General features: G+C 36.1%; 2 protein-coding genes across 3 annotated transcripts; one reads left to right on the top strand and one right to left on the bottom strand.

Annotated features, from left to right (window-relative positions):
* Nucleotides 1–422: 422 nt before the first annotated feature.
* lim2.5 (lens intrinsic membrane protein 2.5) lies at nt 423–9704 on the top strand. The gene is made up of 5 exons (XM_048154190.1): nt 423–952; nt 6824–7034; nt 8929–9078; nt 9171–9305; nt 9387–9704. Exons 2-5 carry the CDS (start codon nt 6860–6862, stop codon nt 9446–9448), a joined length of 522 nt encoding a protein of 173 aa, XP_048010147.1. The 5' UTR covers nt 423–952; nt 6824–6859; the 3' UTR covers nt 9449–9704.
* Nucleotides 9705–12203: 2499 nt separating this feature from the next.
* On the bottom strand, nt 12204–15708 carry si:ch211-231m23.4 (free fatty acid receptor 2). 2 transcript variants are annotated; one of them, XM_048153264.1, is made up of 3 exons: nt 15388–15708; nt 14549–14661; nt 12204–13665 (listed from the first exon to the last, which is right to left on the bottom strand). In XM_048153264.1, the coding sequence occupies exon 3, from the start codon at nt 13645–13647 to the stop codon at nt 12730–12732; it is 918 nt and encodes a 305-aa protein (XP_048009221.1). In that variant the 5' UTR covers nt 13648–13665; nt 14549–14661; nt 15388–15708; the 3' UTR covers nt 12204–12729. The 2 variants fall into 2 exon arrangements, with proteins under 2 accessions (XP_048009221.1, XP_048009219.1); XM_048153262.1 differs by lacking the exon at nt 15388–15708 and adding an exon at nt 14946–15369.
* Between the last annotated feature and the right edge of the window lie 2348 nt (nt 15709–18056).

The following is an 18056-nucleotide window of genomic DNA, read 5'->3' as shown; positions in this document are numbered from 1 at the left end:
TTTCAAAGTATTTTTGTCATTTTCCTTCTTAAATCAAGATACATTTACATTTTAAATGACTTTAGAAATTAAGTTTTGCTTTCTGAACAACTGATCAAAATAAAGTAAGTTAATGTTTGAAACAAGAACAAATATCTGCCAATGTGGTCAGAAAAATAAATTAAAATAATTTTTCTAAAATAAACTAAAATAATTTTTCATAAAATTTTTCATTTTTCAGAAAAAAAGAATTAATATCCTAACTAATTTTGCTTCTCAAATAAATATGTCTTGATTTAAGAATGTTCAGACATTTGTATGGAAAACAAGACAAAAATACTGAGGACGAAAGTTTTTTTTTTTTTTTTTTTTTTGCAGTGCTGAGAAGGTTTTCTTGTTCAAACTTTCAGATCTTGCATTACTTACTGCTGCACAATAGCACATTTTTCTCATGCACAAAAAAAAAAAAAACCTCTCTCATTATCACATCAATGTCATTGCCAAAAAAGAGTCATCGACACGAGTGATGCGACTGAAAATGTGCATAAGCGACATCATCATGCGTCCACTCATAGTGTGTGTCACCTCCACCTCATGAAGGCTGGATCCAGTCGGCTGAATGAAAGTGTGCGCTTCAGCATGTTGCATTGACCGCAGCAGTACTGCAAGCCTCGGCACATCACAGTTCCAGAACGGCCAATACAACAACAAAAAGAGTGTAAAAAAGACCCTTCCCCCTCCAAACCCAACGGTCACGTGCCTCCGACACCATCAAGCTCAAGTGCATTTGTTCTGTGTGGCTTGTTTTAAAGGATTTTGCCACCATCAACAGAAAAGCAGAGAGGATAACTTTTTGGAATTTGGTCTAGCGGGTCCTTTTTGACGTTACGCTCGCTGCGGGATCCCACTTTCTCTCTCTTTCCCGCTGGGAAGGTCAATAGTTAAGCAGGTTCATTTATCCTGAAGACCTCAGGTAAGAATCCCTCCGACACCTTAGACGAGAGTCACTGACTAATTCACGTTTGTGATGGTTTTCAGGATGAATGTGACGGTTTTTTGCGTTTTCCAGTGAGAACTGAGCAAATCACATGTGAACTCTTGGAACTTAATGGATAAAAGGATGTAATCTTCTTTGAAAAAATGTGTTTTATTTGGTCTTTATTGAAAATTATATATGCTTTAGTATTCTGAACATAAAAGTCTGACTCAAAGTGAAAACGTTTTTATATATATATATATAATTTAATACAAATATTTTCAATTTTAAATGTCAAAATAACACAAATGCCATAGCAATTCCAAATGATATAAAACGTTTGAAATTATTGTAAAACTAAAATTTTGTACTTTTACTCAAGTGCAGATTTGTCTACATTTGATTAGTAACCTAAAATAATTAATTGAATCTTTGTTTATTTATTATCCGAAACACATTTGTTTCCAGGATTAAATGAAAGCAATGAAAACTTCGAAAATGTTTTGCCTTTATTTACAGTTTGATCAACCACAAATTCTTCTGACCATCAAATTTTTGTACAAATATCATTTTTAATATGGCCTAACATATTCATTGGTTGGTTCATAACTGTGAAATATTTTTAACTTCTGTTTGAAGACTGTATTTATTCATACATGAAAAAATGCAATTCATGCAAGCTTCGTTGTGTTGAAATGCATATGTGGACTATACCCTGCAACCTAAATGTTTTTTGCACATTGAAGGGCTGCTGAAGTTTAGTGTGAGTGTTTGCACAGATTTAATCTCCAGGAAGTTTAATAAACATAAGCATCAGTCGTGTCACATGCATACGTGCAGAACTTACACTTAAATGCATCTCTTTAATGCAAAAGAAATGACTATTTTTATTATTTTAAAAAGTGATGTTTCCATTTTGCATCTCGATCTACTGGAAACTGTAATGTCCGCCATATTCATTTAGAGATGTATTTTTGTATTTATTCAACATTTTAACTCTCTGGTGCTCTTCGGTCATTTTGACCGAAAAAGTTACGTTTTGGTTTTTTAGAAGTTTTTACTTCATCATTGGAATGGTACGAAACTTGGTAAAGGTTTTGGCACTCGCTATGTGAACACAAAAAATCATGGACATAATTCGAAAACGTTAAATGGTCTTGAAAAAAATACTCAGACTTGTAAAATGAGTGCATTGGAAACAAAGTGGAAATCTAGTGGATACTTGTGGTATTGCGCCCAAAACAAAATCTTACTGAAAGCTCATTTTTTGAGATATCAACCTCAAATTTGGAACAAAACCTGTTTAGATTTATGGCTTTGATTTTCTCACAGTATTAGATAGGGCTGGGTAAAAAATATCACTTTCTCGATTTTAATCGATTCTCATTTTTACGAACCGATATCGATTTTTAAATCCCAAGAATCGATTAGTCTAGTCTGTTTTCAGTTCGGTGAACAGAACATGTGGCGCCTCCCATCCAATAAATCGCAATAATCTTTGTGCTTTGTTACTTTTGATATGAAGCAAAGTCTCAGATTTCAAATGACGTCCATCTTATTATGTGATTCAAAAAATAAATACCGTTTTGGCGCTGTTTAATGTGGCGTGACAGATCGCTTTAGCGCCTCAGTTAAAGAGAAGCATGTGAACATCCTCTCCTCCGCTTTAATACCAGTTACAGCGGCAAATAAACATGCATGAACATCTGAAGGTATGTTAAAATATACAGTACAACTTACTGAAATCCGTATCATGTCTTGTGTAATTGCTCAATCAATGCTTCAACCTCGGAAAGACGTCAATAAAACAGCTTGTAAACAATGTCACATAACGTCACATTTACCTCAGAAAAACATATTCAGTGACCATAAACTCATTAGTCAGCTAGAAAAATGAACTCTAGAAAGCAACATTCTGATAAATATAGCTATGCACCGTTACATATTCATTATAATTTTTAATGTTCTTCAATATTTAATGCATGTTTGAATAAATCAGTTATGACAGCCATGATTTAAATGTTTATATTTCAAAAAAATTAATTGGAGTAGAAATATGATTATGTAATTCTAAACTTTATTTATAATAAAAAACATCATTGAGTGTAATTTAAGTGTTTGTATATAAATAAGTTAATTTAACCTTCAATATTAGTACCAACTGACTCTCATGTGTAGTTTACAGCATTAGTTGAGAGATTTTTTTCCTCTAGAAAATTTGGCATGTTGTAACTGAAATACTACATCCAAAATAATCAAATCGAATCGAAATCATAATCGAATCGCAAGCATGTGAAAAGTAATTAAATCGAATTGAGAAAATTGCCTCAATATCCAGCCCTAGTATTAGAGTAAAACATGTTTTGGAATATATTCCATGTAAAAATTAAAAAAAAAAAATGTGTACATTTTTCATAACAATAAACTTAAACTTCTATAACTTTTTAGTTCACTTTTTTAACTTCCGCAACAATCTGCCAAGTGTCTTTTTTTAAAAAGAGATTAAACTCAAGTCTGTGCTTCAAAGCATTCAAGATTTACGCCGTTGCGCCGTAGGCTACGCGTTGGTTTTCATTTACACTTCTGCGTCAGTTTCCGCGTTGACGTGTAATTAGAAACGCAGGGAGAGGTTCTAGCAGACCAATCACAGCACTTGTGGTCCACATAGAATTGATGAATTGTTACATTTTTGGAAAGGTGCATGTCAGGCTACACACAGCTACGACGTAGCTTCGTAGACATTTTTTTTTCTTCCATGCGAGGAGCACCAAAGGGTTAAATACAGGCTTTTAACATATTGATAAGACTCTCTTCACTGTTACTCTGCCATGAAAGAGGACTGGTAACTGTAACACAGTTTATGTTTTGGCGCCCTCTGTGGCAATGCAGAGTGATCGCACTTACATACTTTGCAAAGCCATAATGTGTTAAATTGAGCTTGTATAGCACCTTTATTCATGCACTTGAGCTTGTTCTGGGTCTAACACAGCCTCTTGTCACATTTTTTGATGATCATAATGAAAGCTGGTAATTTTGGTTACCAGCACACTGTTGGTTTTTACGTGTTTGGTTTCTTGCTCTATTGTTTACATAATGTTTTGTGGTATTGCAGTGTTTCCAACTACTTTGCCAAATGGTTTCTTCGGAAAAGTGATTAATATCATCTCCTGCTCTGACCTATGAGAGGCTGATGGTGTTTAGCTTGTGCAAACTCTGATGTGGGCTGTGAAAACACAGGAAACACACGTACACCCTGTGATATAAATCTGGCTATGTAAGGAGTTAAATATGATCAATGCACACTAGATTTTCAAAGAAAATAGCCACGGTGGCAAAACAGTAAGAGATTAATCTTAAATATTTGTTAGGTTTTAGACAGTCTTGATTTCAGTTTTATGTGCACAAATCATACTTGAGTATATGCAAGGAAGACAAGACCAGCAATTCAGTAAATAATATTACGATGATGTCGTCACGGCTACATTTTGAATGCTGAACCTTCTATCAATGCAAGTCAAAGGGATATTTAATGAAAACAAATAAATGCATAAAGAATTACACTAAGAAAATGCAGCGTATTTTATGAATGATTCGTTTTTTCTTTTTCTTTTCCATTGTGACATTATTTCTGTGACAATTAAGCATATTTAAGCCAAAGAATATAGATAGCCTGAGGGTTCACATTGTGTCCTATCCAGATTCCAGCGACAAACAATTTGTCTGTTCACACTAGACGCGACGCGACTACTATACGCGATAAAGTCAATCAAAAATCGCAGCCAATCAGAAGAGCGCGTGACCGGGCTCTCTCGGCAAACTCACGGCACTCAACGAAATAATAAAATTCATGAATTTGCACAATTATTAAAAATACATACGAGTTACTGAAGCAATATCTTTGTCATAGAATACACTTGTCTGTTCACAATGAGTTGACAGTTTGAACGTCCTTGTTTCCTTTTGTATTTCGAAGATCTGAGGTGAATTGTCCATTGTTGCTTTCAGTACAGCTATAAAAGACACACAAAATGATATTCAAACTCAAATTAGACTCTTTTAACATTAAATATAGCACAAAAACCGTCGCCATCGCGGCTAGTTAGGTCAAAAATTAACATGGAAAAGATACCATTAACCGATTAACATGGAAAAGATACCATTTCTCGCGTGTCGCGTCGCGTCTGGTTAGGACACGATGTCACTCCTATTACTTGTGAGTGAATGGGAGAAACAAACTGCAAAGCGCAATATGGCGGAATACGCCGCGCCATCAAAGTAAAAGAGCCAATCGCTGATTGGTACAGTCATTGCGTCACTGCAGCTGCCGTTAGAAGCTCCGATTCCCATAGAAACAGTGTTGCCAAGTCCGCGGTTGTCCCGTGGAATTGATCCTTTGCCAGGAGTTTGATTGACAAGCGATCTAACCAATCATAACGCCGAATCCGCCATTTTGCCCGACAAAGCAGTGAGGAGTTAAAAGATTAACCTCGGTGGACTTGAACTTGAAAAATGGTGTGAACTAACGTTTTTCCACGTTTGAAACAACATTCCTTCTCATGTTCATTCATGTTTATTTGATGCTATAAATGAACTAGTAGGAAGAGATGATCGGTTCACGAGCCGCTTGAGCTGAGGTGCTACAGTGATCTGTCACGACACATTAAAGAGCCACAAAACGTTTTTTATTGTTCGAATTTCTTAAAAAATTCTCAAAATCTTTTGAAAGCTGGGACTTTGTTTAATATCATAAGTAACCTGCTCTGTCTTGTCTGTCGACGTGTTGTCACTATCCTCTTTGCTCCACGATGTATTTTTCACTGCGTGTGGCGTGACAGCGCCACGGCTTGTTGGACAAAGCAACAGTAACTAAGGGGGGCGGGTCTTTGCGAAGGGTCAATTGGGCTACTTTTACACTGTTGCAGTGGGTGGTTTTTCATGTCCGCAGGTTGAATCAACTCAAAATAATGTGATATTTAGTGTCTGGAATGCGAATTTTACCAGGGGAGCCCCTCCAAAGACACAAATTTTACCCCCGGAATGCGATTTTCACCGTGGGACCCCCCTGAAATGCGACTGGGCTAGTTTTGAGGTGCAATTGGGCAGGTTTTGTTGTGAAAACCTGGCAACCCTGCATAGAAACCTGAGACTCGGCGCTCAGTACTGCACATGCGTATTGGCTCCTCTAGCCTGAAAAAATAAGCTTTTTAACGCTATTTAAGCATATAAGAAACAACATCTATAGGACAGGTCATGTCAGATTTTGTTGCTGATTTGAAATATGTTATTTAATTGTGAGTTTGGCAAGCATTTTTTGAGATTTCAGGATTCCCCCATTCAAACAGATCTATAGGACTTGGTCTTGGATGTCCGAAATAAAAATGGCCGCCGAGTGAACAGACTTTTCTTGAAAGGGCCTTTAAGCTCAAAAAAGGCTTAATGATAGAAAAAAATAGGCCTCGCTTTTTAAAAAAAATAAAATTTATTATTTTTTTGATTTTGAAGTGAACAGGTAAAACTTTTTTAAAGTATTAGTTGACTGTCTGCTTAATATCTGTGAACACTTTATTTTAATGCTCCTCAACTTACTGACTATAAGTAACTTTACAAGTACGTATTATTACTTATTCTACTAATTCTATTACGTATTATAACTTATTCTACTAACCCGAACCCTAACCTAACAGTCTACCAGTACTCTAATGAGAGTTAGTTGTTAATAGTTAGTTAGTAGTTTATTACTTATAGTGTCTAAAGTGGACTATTGAAATAAAGTGTAACCATGAAAAGATGGTTTTCGCCTGTATATATGTTGCATAATGAGCATGTGTGTGTGTGATTGACAGTAATGCATCTTCTCTGTGCTCTTAGTGTTTTTAGCTCTCCGCCGCCACAGTGTTCCTCAGGATGTACAGCTTTATGGGAGGGGGTTTGTTCTGTGCCATCGTGGCCAACATCCTGTTGGTGGTCTCCACGGCGACGGACTACTGGATGCAGTACAGACTGTCCGGGAGCTTCGCTCACCAGGGCCTGTGGAGATACTGCATGTCTGGCAAATGCTACACGCAGACTGACAGTATTGGTGAGTGTGTGCATCATAGTGTCACTGACTGTTTTCAAACATGTTTCCTAAACAAGATCTTCCCCGACGACCTACTTTGTCTATGAAGGCCTGTAGACTGATTTGTATGTGATGTGAAGGACTCGGGACATTTTTTGCCTGGAAAAAAAAATAAAAAAATGTGACGTATATGCTCATGAGAGCCGTTCCATCCGTTCAATGACACATGAAATGAATGCTTATACAATGGATAATGCGGAAAGAGTAATTCTGTACTGTAATGTTAATGTGTCATGCAAAGAAAATTGATTAATTCAAACCACAAGTCTCAAATTGAAACGCTCTGTAACGAAACACGCATTAACTAAGAATTCTCCTTGAATAGACTGGAACATGGGAGTAACACAACCACATTGCATAAAACAACCAACAAAGGAGATGAACAGGGAGTATATGTGCAGGGGATAACCAGGAATTAAATAAGATACAGCTGATGATAATTAACCACAGAAACAACAGGATATAATCAGAAACCGAAACTAAACAGAGCAGGGAAACAAGAACTAAAGGAAACAGAACAGAATATCAAAATAAGAGTCTATAACATGATACAAATATACTTTATAATCAAACTATCATAACAGTGTGATTGATGACCTAATTTGTCGACATGATGCCGGTGAATCGCAGAACTGGTGCAAACATATTCACATCACTGTGATCAGATGCTTTAACTGCAGTTTTCTCACTGCTGTCATTTTTGTTGTGTTTATTTTGTTATTAAGAGGAAAGCATGGAGCACATATTTACATATTCATCTAAACGTCTCTCTCAGCAGCGTGGACAGCGTCGGGATGTTTGTTAAAGTATAATTGCTGCAAATGTATTTCCAACTTCTTTTTACTTCTAAGCAAAGAACGAAAACGAAATCCGCCATGAGAATGTTGGGTTTTGAATTACGTTCAATTGTAAGTTATGTGTGCACATGTGCGAGCACGAGCAATAAGTTGCTGGTTGCAGTTCACTTAACAGCCACTGGTGTCGCTAATAACATGGGACTTTAGTTTGATTCAATGAATAAAATGTGAGTTTTAATGAGCGTGTGCTACACTGACTGACAGCTTCTGTGATTATAAAGAGAGAGAGAGCGGTGCTGTGTAATTCATTCACAAGAAAAGTTATTGTTTTTCATGAGATTTTGAGTACTTCATACTTCACCTTGACAAAATGAATTTGTAAACTTAGTAATTTTATAATGTTTAATACTAATTCAAAAGTGAAACTGAGTGAAAAACTATTACAGGAAATGACTAATATGAGCCAATCTGATGGTTATAGTCTTAATGTCTTTTTATTTTTAAATGAAATTTTTTTCTATCAAATGTTGGATTTTCTACATCTTCAAACGTTCAGTTTTACAAATGGTGACAATCTCAGAAGGATGAACAAATACTGTTTTTTGGTCATCACATTAAAAATAACACCTGAAGTGCTGGAAAAAAGTTGCGTGTGCGTGTCCAATTACAGACACCGCGTTTCTTATTCAAACGTTCCCATTAGCTTAGTTTTTCTGGCAATTTAGGCAAGTGTGATAACTGCATTAAAATATAAATACAACATTAAAAAGTCAACCATTGATGGTTTTTGTATTCCGTTAACCGGAAATGCCCAAGCTGGCTTAACGACAACCAGGAAGAAATTGTGCATATGATCAATTCTTAACAGAAAAGTTGGACTAAACAAACTAAGGCATTATTTTTCCACCTTCCATCCATCAGGGTTGCAGTGTAGGCCTATGAACGTTGCTCCCTCACTGCATTTTTCCCAATGTTGGGAAGTTCGGTGCAAAACATTGTGGGAAAAGTCCATGTTCCTCCATTAGTCTAAGCTAATGCGTCCATCTCTCACATTACAGCTTACTGGAATGCAACCCGGGCCTTCATGATCCTCTCAGCGATGTCGTGTTTTGCGGGAATCATCGCAGGCATCCTCTCCTTCGCTCACTTCTCCGCCTTTGAGAGATTCAATCGTTCCTTCGCTGCAGGAATCATGTTTTTTATTTCCAGTAAGTCTTTCCCTTCCAGTGACCTATCGGCCGACTCGTGTGAACTGACAGAAATCATCTAAACTGGTTTGTCTCATTTCTTTCTCCTCCAGCACTCTTCGTTCTGCTTGCTATGGCAATCTACACCGGCGTGACGGTGAACTTCCTCGGGAAGCGTTTTGGTGATTGGCGTTTCTCATGGTCCTACATTTTGGGCTGGGTTGCTCTGCTCATGACCTTTTTTGCTGGTCAGTAACGTTTTTTTGTTTTTGGTCTGGTTTCCAACATGTGCCGTTGATCTCATGGAACGCGTGTGTTTTGTGTTGCAGGTATATTTTACATGTGTGCCTACAGGATGCATGAATGCCGAAGAATGGCCGGCCCTCGCTAAAACAAAAGAGAAGCAAACACTGTCTTAACATGTATATATACAGGTGTTCGGTTATCTGATCCCATTTAAAAAGTATTAACAAAAGTTGCCTTAAAGACACTTCTTCCTCTGAAGGTTTTCCCGATTTCTTTAGTCTTTATCACAATCATGCACATTTAAGGTAAATAAAGCATGCAATGCAGAAAAAAACCACATCATTGTTCATGCACAGAGACTAAATCTCAAATAAAATCTCAGACTATTCTCATCACTTGAATTCATTCTGTTTATTTACTGTTTGACAAAATAAGCTTTAGAAAAGAAAAGTTTATGAACACAGATTTTTAATGTTTAAAAAAAGGTTATACAGCCAAAGTTGAGATATTTTCTGAAATATCTTTGTGCTCTTAAAAGTCTCCATTTGGTCTCCTCATTCATTTATTTCCTATGGGTGCAGAAAATGGGTCAGTATGATTTGTTTTTTTAAAGAAATTAATACTTTTATTCAGCATAGATGCATTAAATTGATCAAAGGTAAAGACATTTATAATGTTACAAAAGATTCTATTTAAAATAAATTCTGTTCTTTGGAACTTTCTGTTCATCAAAGAATACTGAATAAAAAGTATAACAGTTTCCAGAAGCAGCACAAAACTGTAAGAAATGTTTCTTGAGCATCAAATCATCATATTAGAATGATTTCTGAAGGATCATGTGACACTGAAGACTGGAGTAATGATGCTGAAAATTCAGCTTTGATCACAGAAATAAATTATATTTTACAATATAAGAACCTGGAAAAGTTATTTTAAATTGTAATAATATTTGACATTATGTAGGAAGATGAAAACTGAAAATTAAGCTAACAAAGCTATGTGTCCACCAAAGCATTTTTATCCAGCTGAAAACGCCTAGATGTGAGTGTTAGAGAGCGCTTTCAGTTTTAAACGCTTTGCTTGCTATGATACGGAATATCTGCGGAAGTGTTACTAGTATCTCATTTCACAGATAGTCTGTTTCTATATAAAAATGTCGATACAATGTTAAGTATTTGCTCTGGTTCTTGTTTTAAATTATTTTGTTCTGTTGTTATGCTTGTTGTCGTCATCTGTTGACGTTGTACAAGCAGAATGTGGCGGTTGGTCGATGTTGTATTTGTCCCGCCCCTCTTCCACTGTGATTGGACGGCTGGTGCAAAGTAACAATGATGAGTGCTGCGTTTTACCCAAAGTTTAATAAGAGGAATGCGTTTTTCCATTCCACTGCTCAACTTTTCTATTATTTTTCTATGTAAACATGCTAGGTGAACATGTTTGACCATTGCACTTGCATCTTTTGCAGCGTCTCGTGCATGACAATATGTGGCACTCAAGTTAAAATACATTCAACTTTTAAAAGTTTTCTCCATTCCACTGCCTGCGTCTAGCATTTTTCAAAGCTGTGTGAACGAGCCCTAAAGCTGTGTGTCCACCAAAGCATTTTTTCCAATTCTAGCGTATTTTTCCAATTGTTTTCAATGCAAGCGCTGAGATTTTAAAACAGCAGCAGTGTGACGAGGCACTGAGCGTCTTATTTTTACGCTGAAGTGCTGAGTGCTCAGTGTTTTTTACTGGTCGACAAGAGTTGAAGAATGTTCAACTTTGGGTAAAATCAAAGACTATAGAATAACACAAGATGCGTCACTCATATTGTTTTGAATGGGAGAAAGTGCAACGCACAATATGGCGGAATAAGTCCCGCCTTCTTAAAGAGACGTGCACCTAGGACTGCGCATTAGCTAGATCCAGGCTAAAAAATATAGTTTTTTGTCATGATTCAATCGTTTAGAAACTAAATTTATGAGACAGTTGCTGTCAGATTTCATTGGTGATTTCAAATATGAAATTTAATCGAAAGCTTGGCGAACAGCTTTGGAGAATTTGATGTTTCACCGTTCAAAGAGATAGCATGCCCGAGAGGCGTTTTAAAGATGGCCACCGAGTGAAATGACTCTGGTAAAACCAAAGTCCCTTTAAGACAAGTCATTTCACTCGGCGGCCATCTTTGAAACGCCTCTCGGGCATCCTGGGCATCATGCAATCTCTTTGAATGGAGAAACATCAAGTTCTCCAAAACTGTTCGCCAACCTTACGGTTAAATTTAATATTTGAAATCACCAATGAAATCTAGCAACAACCGGCTCATAAATTTAGTTTCTAAACGCTCGAATCATGACAAAAAAAAATGTATTTTTCAGGCTGGATCAAGCTAATGCGCATGCGCAGACCTAAATGCGCGTCTCTTTGGAGGCGCGCGTCTGACTGTTTCTATAGAAACCGGTGCTTCTAACGGCCGCTGAAGTGACGCGATGACTTTACCAGTCGGCGATTGGCTCTTATTTAGAAGGCGGGACTTATTCCGCCATATTGCGCGTTGCACTTTCTCCCATTCAAAACAATACGAGTGACACGTCTTGTGTTATTCTATAGACCTTATGTAGCCCCGCCCCTTTTTAGCGCTGCGCTCGTTGTCTTTTGACTTCCGGTTTGTATTTCCACAGCGATCTTACGTATTTATGAATGAACTGCTCATTTTAAAATCTTACCGGTCTACTGACATTTGTTAAGACATCTGCTTTGAACATAACAATGCTCATGATAACTTTCATTAACTCTACAACAGGTAAATCCACTTCACCAGCTAATTATTCTTCAACAGCGATGCCATAGAAATATATAGGGCTACCGCAAAAACGGAAGTTCAAAGACAATTTTCTAAAGATGGCAGCGCGCTTGTTTCTCTGGTAAATAAGGTCTATAGTCTTTGGTAAAACGCAGTGCTCATCACTGTCACTTTTTACCCAGCCGTCCAATCACAGTAGAGGAGAGGCGGGACAAATACAACACCAACCAACCACCACATTCTGCTTGTACAATGTCAACAGATGACAACAACAAACATAATAACGGAAAAAATTATTTAAAGCAAGAGCCAGAGCAAAAACTTTACATTGTATCGACATTTTCTAGTAACACTTCCACGGATATTCCGTATCATAGCAAGCAAAGCATCTCAACTGAAAAAAAAAAATAAATAAATAAAATGGCTGGCTGAAAACGCTTTGGAGGACACACGGCCTAATAACATTTTTCAACTCTCGGCGACTGGTAAAAAATGCAGATACGTTCAGCGCCTCATTACCCCTCTTGGCATTTTAAAAATGTGGCATTGAAAACAATTGGAAAAATACGCTAGACTCTGGGGAAAAACGCTTTGGTGGACACCTTGTGATTCGCATGAAGCCATGCAAATGCTAAATCTGTTCATTTTGATATTATCTTCAGTTCAGTTTCACACTTTTTAGTTTTCTTGTGTCTACAACACCAGGACTTGAGTAAAGCAATGGTTTTGCTTTCACGGAAAGTTGAGGAGGAGAAGTAGAAGACGAACGGATCCAGGCAGGTGTTGAGCGTGCTGGGCAGGAGCGTGTAGTACCTCCACCACGGGCTTTCGTTGCTGCTGAAACCCACCAGATGGGACGTGTTGTAGGGCAGAAAACAGAGTAAAAAGATGGTCAGCGTGCACAATGCCATGCCAATGGCCCTTTGCTTTTTCACTTTGGCTATGTGAGGCCTGGTGTACAGGATGTAGATGCACTTAATATAGCAGAAGATAGAAACTAAAAGCGGTAGTATGTAAATAACCACAAAAAATTCAAGACGGACTGGTAACAAGATCTTCTTTTGCTTCTCGGTGAAATGCTCATAGCAGACAGGTTGGGTTTTGGTGCCGTTCGGCAATGGCATATGGACAATGATGAATACGATGGTGCAATGGGCGATACTGACCAGCCAGATGAGGATGCTGCCTGCCGTGGCATAAAGCGGCTTGCGCAACAGTCTGTATTTGATCGGAAAAGCTAGTCCTAAGTAGCGATCCACAGCTATAGCCATGAGCAACAGGGAGCTGGTGTAAATCGTGGTGAAAAAGAAGAAGGAGGCGATTGAGCACAGGGCCTGGGGTAAGTACCATTTCATTCCAGCGGCAGCTTCATACATCTTGAATGGTAGAAAGAGCAGGAAGACCAAGTCGGAAGCTGTCAGGTTGAAGAGCAGGATGTCATTCGGATTGGGTTTGTCACTGAGTTTCTTAATGAAGGTGCTTATGGCCAGTAGATTGGCTGGCAGGCCGATTAGAAACGTCACAACGTAGACGGCTAAAATGACCCAGTGGTTTATCATTTTGCATGTGAAAGAGCTCTGAAAAATAGCAAAATGAGATCATACAGGTAGTATTTTTACTTAGATGTTTGATTTAGCCAACACTATTGATGCTGTGGCTTAAAAATGTCACACTTAGCATAAAAAATGTCAGAAACTAAGACTTTCAGACATATTTAAATGTGACTTTCATGTCTAATATTTTTAATTACGGGGCACTGATCATGCACAGGAAATTCATGATCATGCAAAGAAAAAGAAAAAAATCGAAATAAAATAAAATACACTGCAAAAAATGACTTTCTTCTCTTTTCTTACTGAAACAAGCAAAATAATCTGCCAGTGGGGTAAGCAAAATAATCTTATTTTCAGTTTGAAATAAGATTATTTGCTTGTTTCAAGGAAAAACTCACTTAATTTTGACTTATTTTTTCTGAAAACGACAATAATTTTTACTTGTCTAGAAAATGCTTCTTGTTTTGAGAATTTTTAGGACTAGAAAAGACAAAAACATTTTTTGCAGTGTAAACCATGCCACTTGGTTTTGTTATCTAATTAAATGACTTGGATTATTTATTTATTTAACTTTGTCAATGCAGCTTCCTGTGCATGTCGCAATCAGTACACCTTTTTCTAAAAAGCAACACTAAAAAACAGCCATAATGCCCTACAAATGTATTCGGACATGAAAGCCACACCTAAAAATGTCAGAAAGTCATTGCATTAGATAACAAAACCAAATGGCTTGGTTTATTTTTATTTCATTTTATTATTTACTTTTTTTAAATGCAACTTCCTGTGCACGATCACACATTTTTCTAAAAACTATTTCTAATGTGTACAAATACATTATTTGAAATAAATTGTTGTTTCGACACAAAGGGACTAATATGAAAACTGCCTTATGGTGGTCTGTACTTACCACAAAAGTTTGCTTCCCAGGGTCTTCTTAGATTCAGTATGATCGCTCCTCAAGAACAGTCACATTGAGCACAGTTCAGTGAATAGGATGATTAAGAGATCTGTAGCTTTGCACTGTAAGGTAACGAGACTCTTAAGTGTGTTAGAGCAGACACATGCAGCTAAAGTTTAACTAAAATGCAAAAAGTGTATTGCATCTGAATTTATAGTGCAAACAGTATGCAAACCTCAGTGTAAACAAACATGGATCATAATAGTTAACTTTCAAAAAGCAAATGAAAAAAGTTGCAATATTACTGTACATTTTGTTTTTGCATTGGGAGCATGAAACATTAATTTTTTTTGTCAAAGCTTGTAAAACTGAAAGTATAAATATACAATAGTTATTTTGCTCTTACCATTTTGATAATAGAAATACAGATCCCTTGAGATTTCAGAAAGTGTTTTCGATTCCAGCATGAAGGAATGTACAAAAGTTTATGAGTATGTCTCTTTATTTATCTTCACACATTAGCCTACTCACCACTGGCGTAGGCTACATCCGTTTATGATTAGAGATAAAAAGCTGACCTCTCTCTGAACTTAGAGAATCTGGTAAATGATCGCTATCGGGAAGAAACGGATTTCCATGCAACTTTATAATTTTAGCTGAATGAATTTAAGTCAAAAAGCCTTTTTTCCGGGCTTAGTGGACAAATGCCATGGATATTTCATATTCTGGTATTTAATATTCAAAAAGAGCTCTTGTAGTAAACAGCGGTGGACGAAAAGTACAGATATACCCTAATAAAATATTACATAATTTCACAAAAAACTGACCGTCTGGAATTAGTGACTTACTTTTCCATCTGCGCGCGCGCGCACTCAAGCTCCGAGGATCTCCCGTGTTCTTCTTGCCTCTTGAATGGATCATTTGAATCAGTGAGTTGTTGACTCTCAGATGCAATCGGATCAGTCCGATTCATGAATGAATCGTTCAGCTATTCGTTTTTGCGAAACCGATTCAACAGGTTAACTGAAAAGACCAGCTCGTTAATTGCCACAGAATTTTATAACACGCAATTGCGAGTTTATATTTCACAATTTTGACTTTATAACACGCAATTGTGAGTTTAGGCTATATTTCGCAATTTTTTTAACTTTATAGCACGCAATTGTGAGTTTATATTTCACAATTTTGACTTTATAACGCAATTGTGTGTATATATTTCGCAATTTTGACTTTATAACACGCAATTGTGAGTTTATATTTCGCAATGTTGACTTTATAACATGCAATCACGAGTTTATAATTCTGACTTTATAGCAGGCAATCGTGAGTTTATAATTCTGACTTTATAACACGCAATTGTGAGTTTATATTTCGCAATTTTGACTTAATAACACGCAATTGCGAGTTTATATCTTGCAATTCTGACTTTATAGCACGCAATTGCGAGTTTATAATTCTGACTTTATAGTGCGCAATTGTGAGTTTATATTTCGCAATGTTGACTTTATAACATGCAATCGCGAGTTTATAATTCTGACTTTATAGCATGCAATTGTGAGTTTATATTTGCAATTTTGACTTTATAACACGCAATTGTGAGTTTATATTTCGCAATTTTGACTTTATAACACGCAATTGCGAGTTTATAATTCTGACTTTATAGCATGCAATTGTGAGTTTATATTTGCAATTTTGACTCTATAACACGCAATTGTGAGTTTATATTTCGCAATTTTGACTTTATAACACGCAATTGTGAGTTTATAATTCTGACTTTATAACGCAATTGTGAGTTTATAATTCTGACTTTATAACGCAATTGTGAGTTTATATTTCGCAATTCTGACTTTATAGCACGCAATTGCGAGTTTATAATTCTGACTTTATAGCATGCAATTGTGAGTTTATATTTGCAATTTTGACTTTATAACACGCAATTGTGAGTTTATATTTCGCAATTTTGACTTTATAACACGCAATTGTGAGTTTATAATTCTGACTTTATAACGCAATTGCGAGTTTATAATTCTGACTTTATAGCACGTAATTGTGAGTTTATATTTCACAATTTTGACTTTATAACACGCAGTTGCGAGTTTATATCTTGCAATTCTGACTTTATAGCACGCAATTGCGAGTTTATAATTCTGACTTTATAACACGCAATTGTGAGTTTATATTTCGCAATTTTGACTTTATAACACGCAATTGTGTTTATATTTCGCAATGTTGACTTTATAGAACGCAATCGCGAGTTTATAATTCTGACTTTATAGCACGCAATTGCGAGTTTTAAAGTCAGAATTGTGATATATAAACTTGCAATTGCTAGAAAAACAGTCAGAACTGTTAGATAAAAAGTAGCAATTACCTTTTTTATTTTTTATTCAGTGGTGGAGACAAGCTTCCATAGATAGGCTACTTGAAAAATGTACTTGAAAAAAATTGAAAAAACTATTGTCCACCATTGGTAGGGAATTCCTTTGTTTTTATCTATTGACATATTTTATAGCTACTATTCTTTGAGTCCTATAAATTCAGTGCCTCTGCAGACACTTTAGTTAAAGTTTTATTAGGCTATTAAATGTCAACAGTTATTAATTGTTGATGGATGATCTGTAAAGGAAGTCACACTTACATTTCCGTTGACAGTTTCAGTCACATCATTTCTGAGTCCCTCATGTCATGGTGTGGAAAGATATAGCTAATGTTGGTAAATCCCTATTTCATTAAAGAAGTGCTATTTATCCAGAATTTGTGTGATATGCATCTTTGTGTTTAACACATCATTAATCATTAATACATCACATCCAGAATCTTTTTTTTTTTTTTCATTTTTTTTTTCTTTATGAAAATCAAGCAGATTTTCACCTTCAAATCTCATTACTGCAATGCAATGTCATTCTCATAACTGTAATATGAAAAAAATATATATATTCAAATAAAAGGATGCATAGATGGTAACATTTCTCGTCCTTGTTTGAATTTATGGTGGTGTAAAAATTCTCAAATTTCATAAGATTTTCAAAGCTTGTCCAAAAAGCTCAGGAAATATAACCATAATATGTAATATAGCTATATGACTAACTCAGATCAAATGATAAGATTCTTATCCATGTAACTACACACAATGTTCACATTTCTCGTAATAGTTTGTACTCTGAGGTCTATTTTTGTTTCTGGTTACATAACAAAAGCTATACAGAGTCTGACTGTTTTCTGATTCAAATGTGGCACTAAACTTCATCTCAAATTGATGAAAGGCAACAATGAATGTCTGTGTACACGTTGCTCATAAAAAACATCTGTAAATTGTGGCATCACTTTATGCAAAATAGTTTTTTAGAGTTTAACTGCTTACTGTGTGTCATTTTCATAGACAGAATCTTGGTTTATTATTCGATGTTTTTCAATGAATTTTTACATTTTATTCTCGTTTTTCTTACACTTTTAAAATTATTATTTATGTAAACAATAATGCCATTTTATCGCAACGCTTGTTGTGACTTTAATTTGT

This window comes from Megalobrama amblycephala, linkage group LG13 (assembly GCF_018812025.1).
Source record: "Megalobrama amblycephala isolate DHTTF-2021 linkage group LG13, ASM1881202v1, whole genome shotgun sequence".
NCBI lineage: Eukaryota > Metazoa > Chordata > Actinopteri > Cypriniformes > Xenocyprididae > Megalobrama > Megalobrama amblycephala.
This window is presented reverse-complemented; position numbering and strand designations above follow the sequence as displayed.